At 31.9% G+C, this 7,429-nt stretch overlaps 2 protein-coding genes across 2 annotated transcripts in view; one reads left to right on the forward strand and one right to left on the reverse strand.

Moving 5' to 3' along the window:
* The window catches only part of LOTGIDRAFT_227074 (hypothetical protein), a gene marked incomplete at both ends in the record, with an annotated part of 8,942 nt that extends 6,528 nt beyond the window's left edge, over positions 1-2,414 (reverse strand). Inside the window, 7 exons of the mRNA XM_009054747.1 lie at positions 82-167; positions 257-416; positions 682-830; positions 1,101-1,279; positions 1,481-1,596; positions 2,029-2,184; positions 2,338-2,414. Coding sequence (XP_009052995.1) covers positions 82-167; positions 257-416; positions 682-830; positions 1,101-1,279; positions 1,481-1,596; positions 2,029-2,184; positions 2,338-2,414 — 923 coding nt within the window. The remainder of the gene's footprint in view (positions 1-81; positions 168-256; positions 417-681; positions 831-1,100; positions 1,280-1,480; positions 1,597-2,028; positions 2,185-2,337) is intronic.
* A 611-nt stretch (positions 2,415-3,025) lies between these two features.
* Positions 3,026-7,429, forward strand: part of LOTGIDRAFT_239338 (hypothetical protein) — a 7,653-nt gene continuing 3,249 nt past the window's right edge. Inside the window, exons 1-3 of the mRNA XM_009054748.1 lie at positions 3,026-3,118; positions 5,856-5,927; positions 6,223-6,291. Coding sequence (XP_009052996.1) covers positions 3,073-3,118; positions 5,856-5,927; positions 6,223-6,291 — 187 coding nt within the window. The 5' untranslated portion in view covers positions 3,026-3,072. The remainder of the gene's footprint in view (positions 3,119-5,855; positions 5,928-6,222; positions 6,292-7,429) is intronic.

The raw sequence follows: 7,429 nt of genomic DNA on the forward strand, positions 1-7,429 counted from the left end.
TAACTTATTTCATCATAAGTAGCCAAAAAGCCAGTCATCACTTCAGTACTTCATTATCTAAATTTAACCTGCCCATAGTACACCAACATCCAAATTAAATCTACAAGCATATAAATGCTGTTAATGGTGCAGATGTTGGTCAAAAGATGGTTTCCGAAATGTTGAAACTGAAAGTATATACCCATGAGTATGGAAACAATATGAATGTATCCTTTGAATTTTGACTGTTGATTGACATATCTTTATATGATCTAACCTGGTCTACACCTGTTTGAAAACTATCTGGTAAGAATTCTAACTGTTTAACTGATGTAACTTTATTAGGTAATTCTATAATACGTAATATACGCCTTGTATCGAGAGACCATAGATGAATAAATCTTGTTTTTCCACCCGCAGCTAGCAGTCTACCATCTCTAAATATCGAAGAAAATATGTCAAAAAAAAAGACTAGTCTAATGCAGGGATTTCTAAACATTTGATTCCTAATTTGAATGATGAAAATTGAGCATAACGCCCAGATACACATAAGAAAAGCTAGAAAACCTCTTTACAATCTCTTTAATGCATAATCAAGTTCTTGTGACCTTTTGTACATCTCCAGACTCCAATGTTCATTATCTGGACTTTTTAAAAATAACTAATGACCTTCGTGAGCAAACCGAGAAGCAGAAGACAAACCTGGTTGTAGCAAAAACTTTATAATGTGGTGAATCTCCATCAGGTACTGGTAGCTGATATTTACAGGACAATGTTTCTGATTCCCAACCAAATATAGAATCATCTTTAAAACAGGTTATAATTGTATTACTTATTGGTAAGAAAAAGGCCTGAAATACAATTTACTTATTGTTGATAGTTATTTCATAATATCAGCTATCAAATTTTTCTCTCTACAACACTGATTAAAGTTTTTAATGCACATGATCTTGTCAACCACGTGCAACAAGAAAGTACAGTTTCAAATTCAATTTGACAATACACTGATACAAAAGCATTGTGCTTTTACAAGCTGTTTCTATGCATATTGAGGAAATAAATATTAAATGTTATCGCTTAGGATAAGAATTTGGTTTATATACACAAACTAAGCAACCAACCTTCAACAAGGGTACATCCTCTTTGTTACTGAGTTTTTTCTGTAATGAGAAGTTATCTAGATCCCAGAGTAGAGCTGTCTCTGAGGATGTGGTTAAAGCATATTTTCCTGATGCATGTATTGATATAGAATGTATAGCTGTTGTATGTCCTTTCATAACAGATATCACAGATTGGCTCACTACAAATAAAACAAAACATTTATTAAAACACCTTTCACTTTGTTTTAAACTAAGTAAATAAGTTGTAACTAACTGGAATCAAGAAAAGATTTTTTGGACTTATCTGGGTACAATTTAACAAACACAACAACTCTTTCTATTTCTATCTTATTTAACCTAATAATCGAAGATTGTACAAGTATGAAATAACAAAATTTTACCAGTATCATAGCATTGTAATGAATAATCAGCTAAACCAACTAAAAACTCTGTTTTTCTAGCGTTATTAAAACATAAAGCTGTACAAGGTTGACTAGACTTCTCTATTAGTGAAAACCTATAAAATATTATAACAAATTTAAAATTGTCTTCTTCAGCATTCACTTTAAAAAATAAAGACAATTGCTCTGTACATTTCAAAATTGTCTATTTTAACATTCATGTTTCTACTAAGTACTGTGGTAGGCACTGTAGACCATTAGCACCATAACACATAATTGCAATTTTACAATGGAATATGTCATCTTGGCACCCCAGAGTAAGAGAGCCCTTCTATAGCCAATGATGTTTTGGTATATATATTTATGTCATCATTCTAAAGTAGACCCCGAAGTCGGTCACAAATGTAATTGTGACTGACTCCAGTAAATTGTGACTGAAATTTGCAACAAGTTTAAAAATTGCAATTTAGACAATGACTGGTAAATAAAATACGACTGACGATTTCGGATAATTCTGACAACTTAGGGGCCTTATCTTAAATACTCACTTATTTCTTTCTAAATCAAACATAAAGATATTGCCTTGATGATCTCCAGCTAAGAAACTGTCACCATTTTTATTGAATGAGGAATGTAGAAATCTGACATTCCGACCTGGGGTTGATAAAGCACCAGATACATTATTGCTAATTTTCACCATTAATCTAAAATATAGTGCATTAACTGTCACTCGAGATGTTAACTGACAACATAAAAAGACTTTCATGAAACTACAATCAATTTCTGAATATGTATTTGGCAATTGAGTGAATTAAATACAACAATACTAAAATTGACAGAATAAAACATGACCTCACCCATTGTCACTGGATGGTACAGGTTTTCTCTGCCATATTTTACCACCAGTTTTCTTGCAAACATCCAATGTCTGCATTGTGTCTTAAAACTGTTACTATACTGCAGATGTTATCTACAAATACCAAAAATGTCAGATTAAAAGACCTACTGCCATGTAGGCCTATTTCCAACTCAGTGTCCTCACTACTTTGCCAAACCCAGTCAGTGTGTCACATTCTTTACTTTAATCATAATAATAATAATGTATGACCCTGCTATCCTGAGAGTAATGCTGAATATGTTCTCGTTTTGACAACTTCTGCATTCTTTTTAATATGACAGGCAAGTTCACATTCCGATGGGCAACCAATGTTTACATTTCATTTGAATGTAGGCCTACTTCAAACTTGTCAGTTTTACATTTTTGTCATTTTTGATATGTTGGCAAAGAATAAAAAATAATGTCTAGATCTACATCTACAAAACCACATCTTACAAAATGTTCACTTTAAAACCGCCACATTTAATTACATACTGATCTACGCCAGATTAAAACTGTCAGAAAAAGAGTGATGTGAAAAAAATTGTAACATGTCAAGACATAACATTTTTATTGAATATTTTCTAATATGGCGCCTCTGACTACGAAGAAACTTCCGGAGCACGTGATAACAAAAACTTCCGGGTCAAGTAGTGACGTCACGCAGCGTTGACATCACCAAATCAGAAAATTATTCCCTCAACAACATCGCAAAATGTCTTACGCTTATTTATTCAAGTACATTATAATCGGTGATACGGGTAAGTAGATGTTTATTGTTACATTTAAGCATTTAATCTAAACACTTATGACGCAATTTTTGGCTTTACCCAAGAAAATATGCCATTTTTTACACGCTAACTGATCGATTTTATTTCAAAATGGCGGATAGAAGGCAGATTGAGATTGGCAGAACTGACAGAACCAGGAGAAACAGAATCAAGCCCGGAAAAGTTACACTTGCTGAAACGTGAATCTTTTTGTAACATGAATAAAATTAGGTCTTTGAAATCAATTATCCACATTATTATAGTAAGTCTGAACCCTTTATGGATAGTTCAGTGATGATATGACAATGCCAATGGCATGGCTTCTCTCCCTGACTTCTAACCAAGTTTGTGCAGTAACAGCTTTAATCTAGCCTACATTCTCACTTAAATCTTGCATTGATATTTTCACAGCAGACAGGGTCAATATAAGAATAGTTAGAGCATCTATATATTCACATGATAACAAAGTGGTAGAGATTATCCATAATATAATGATATAGACAGTTTCAAATTTTGGTACCGTAGACGTAGTTACACCCCAGAGGCACAAGTTTTCATACAGGTCTTCAATTTATAAGTGGCTTGGTAATCAGAACACTCTACTTTAAATTTATGACAAAACACATTGTAGTGTATAATTGAGAATATGCACAATCAAGTAAATGGTTACTTTAAAGGATTTTTGTGTCTAATTCAGATTTGGTCATTATTAGGAAAAATAGGTTTTTTTTTTTCAGTATTTGACTTGTTGAGCTCCAAGTTATAATCTAATCCATTATGGTGTATAATGTGCCGTAGTTATTAGCAATTGTCATTTGAAAACTCCCTAACAAAGGCCAATGAAGGCATGTTTATATGTATTCAGTTCACAAGAGAAATAGCTTTGTGCATCAAATAGGTAAAGAGAAGAAATCAATATGTGTCCAATTCATTTCTTATACCGTAGTGAATTATATCAAGTTCACTCACTTTGTTAAAAGTCCTTGATGTAAGCTTATTGATTTTAGAATGCACCCAAATGTAAATGCTTGAGTGTCTGGTACAATTTTTATCTGTTAATTGACTAAGCATGTATATTTTTTGAAGGATATTATAAGGTCTATAGGTTTATAAAGCAACATAATTATATTTCTGTAAAGTCATTATGTTCACGTTATCCTTTTGTGGTATTCAGATTTGCAGAAAGAGTTAGAATCTAACAAGTATGGTTGGATGTAACCATCATTATTTTTGGGTATGCCCAACCTCCTATTAAGCTTCGATGTTCACGATTAGAAATAATCTCAGTGCAAATTTAGATGAAAGATGGGACTGAGAGGCATGTAGGAAATCAAATCTTTGTATTTTGTATTACCAGTCTATGGTCTCTATGGTCTAAAGATGAAGCTAGTCATAGTCAAGAAGTTTGATAAGCTGATCTATGTCCATGACTATCTATTTATATCTTGTGACCAACACTATTTATAGAATATGACAATAAACCCTTACATTGTCACATTTGTATTTGGCAATGATGTCATTTCTTTGACCAGTAAGCTTATACATTAACTAGAACTAATTTAATTATCTTTTATGTCAAATAACTTTCAAATAATGTTTATCTTATATCTCGTATGTAAAATATAGTAATGGAGACTTTTCTCCAAGTCCCATCCCAATTTCATTGACTTCCAAATTTGTTTGGTTTGTCAAATTATAAGCATTCCTGCAGCACCTTAATATTTAATTGATGAAAATGATAAGGACCACCTGTTGATTTTGAATAACTAGAACAGATGTTGAAATTGTTAATTGATTACATGTAGGCCTATTATCAACCAGCACCATAATGGCTGCTATTTTGTATGTCTTTGTTCTGTGTCAAATAAAGAAATCAATGAATATTACATTGGACAATGTAGTGGGAGACAACCTTATGTTAAAGAGGCTTATTTTGTTGTGTTATAAACTGGTCTAGTCTGGGTATATTAAAGGAATAGTATGCAAAATTGTTATTATTAAATACATTGTGTAATTTATACATGATAAAAAGATTTCTAAAACATGCTATATATACATTTATTTACTTCTTGTATAAGCTTCCACTTGATCAGTCTGAATTTGTTTGAAAGACATCTTGATTTTTATTGATGTTTGAGCCGTTTAAGATAACAGAAAATGTATCTAATATTATAAGCTTTATACCAGTACTACAGTTATGCTATTGATTATTTTAATGACTGTATAATCTGAACCCTATAAAACTAGTTTCGTGTAATATGTCAAATTTTATTGTACCGGTACTTAGTACGAAATTGGGTTTATGTCCTTTTTTTTTTTTATTCTAGAAACTGACATGTGTAATGAGTTCCCTTATATGCATGTTAGTACAGGGATATGAGCCCAGCACAGGTTAACTTAATTAACACCCAAAGAATTATCTAGATGCTTTTTCAAATCCTAATCCTATTGACAGAGGAAACTGAAATTAAATCCTAGGTTAGAAAGCACCCAAGTCCTAAGAGATTTGACAAAAAAAGGGGAATCACTAAGGGCAAATGGATTTTGGCTGCCTTTAAAATGACTTTTGAGCATTTAGAGGGCTTAATTTTAACTTCGAAATAACCTTTCACAGGCCTGAGATAGGGAATGGCCCAATGGTACATTGTCAGTGGTACTTGGCCACAACTTTGATTTTGTTGACAACCAGTTAGCTTCCAGTTGGCTCATTGATTGGTTTATATTTCAGGTGTTGGTAAATCCTGCCTGTTATTACAGTTCACAGATAAAAGATTTCAACCAGTACATGACCTCACTATAGGTAAGATTTTGTTATTGATACTGGTACTTGTTCCCCTATAAATATGGAACGATCCTGATCCGGTCACTAGTCCATGGTACCAAATGACCCCTTCAACATTGAGCCTTATTTTGCGTTATGTAAGCATGGACAGGTTACTTAGTCGCTGTGGATGTATTGTGTATTATGGATGTTTTACAATTGGTTTTTAGCAAAGACTAGTGTCAGATAATATGAGCTTATAGATCCATTTAGAAGTTCCTGAATTGAATCTTTAAGTGTTGGCTGTCTAATTGTGGTATGTCTTTTTTTACAGGTGTAGAGTTTGGCGCTCGTATGATAACTATTGATGGTAAACAAATCAAATTACAAATATGGGACACAGTAAGTTTATATATATTTTATATGAATACTACCTCTTACAGTGGACAAAAAATTTAGAGTCTGAAACTTGGTCAACAAGTGTATATATTCATCAATTGGACTTACCAGGTGCCATGATTAAAGATTCTATCTCTATTATGAGACGATATATCCATTAAACTAAACGATTAAATTGTAAAACTTTTCTAAGCCTGTTTCAAATTGACTTTACTTAATGAATTATTACTTAGTTTTTACTTGGGTTATACAGGGATTCTGTTGTATAATTCGATACCAAACAAAATTTGATTTTTGGTTATCCTAAGAGGTACCTTTGAAATTCTTCTGTGTTTGTATTTTAAAATGAAAATTATTTCTTACTATCTCTTTAGTTATTGACTAGATTTTTTGGTCCTTAATTATTACTTATTAAATGATTGTGTAATTTATTTTTCTATATCCATTTTCTATGTATTCAGAAGTATTAATATGTATCTCTGTCTATCTCATATGATTAAAACAACATGTGTTACTATTATGTATAATAACTTCAGATCAATATTACAAATCTACTTACCTTCAATTTATTCCTCACTGAAGTGTCACTCAAGCCTTGCTCACATAACATTTAAATTGAGTAGGATGCTGGCTGAAAATAGGTCATCTGTCTGAAAATTGTATAGCGTGAAACTCTAGTAACAACATGATTCAAGTTCTGTTTAAATATCAAAAATTGATACGAATATATCAATTATGTAAGAATATAACAATGTTGCTTTACAAACTAAAAGGATATCACCAAATGAGTGTCAAAATATCTCCATGAGACATAAAACTTTGTAGCAAAGGATAGTCCTAGATGTGTCATTTGATGTAAAAATCTGTAAGCTTACAAACAAAAGAATTCCAGTAAACAAAAATCTCGTTCAAAGCATGATTAAATTGTGAGCAATAATGGTATAGTAGTGGACTCCTCAAACAAGAAGTATCATGAGGAGTTTTGAAAAGAGTAAAACTATTTGAAATGTATGCAGATTTGTTACTGTTATTGTAACACATAGTTAGTGTGATTTGTAAATTAAATGACGTTTCAGATGCTTTTTATCAAACATGAAGATCAAGTTTTGTTTTGCATTACCTAAAAAGATTTATTTATCTTC

This window comes from Lottia gigantea, assembly GCF_000327385.1.
Source record: "Lottia gigantea unplaced genomic scaffold LOTGIsca_223, whole genome shotgun sequence".
In the NCBI taxonomy this organism is placed as follows: Eukaryota; Metazoa; Mollusca; class Gastropoda; family Lottiidae; genus Lottia; species Lottia gigantea.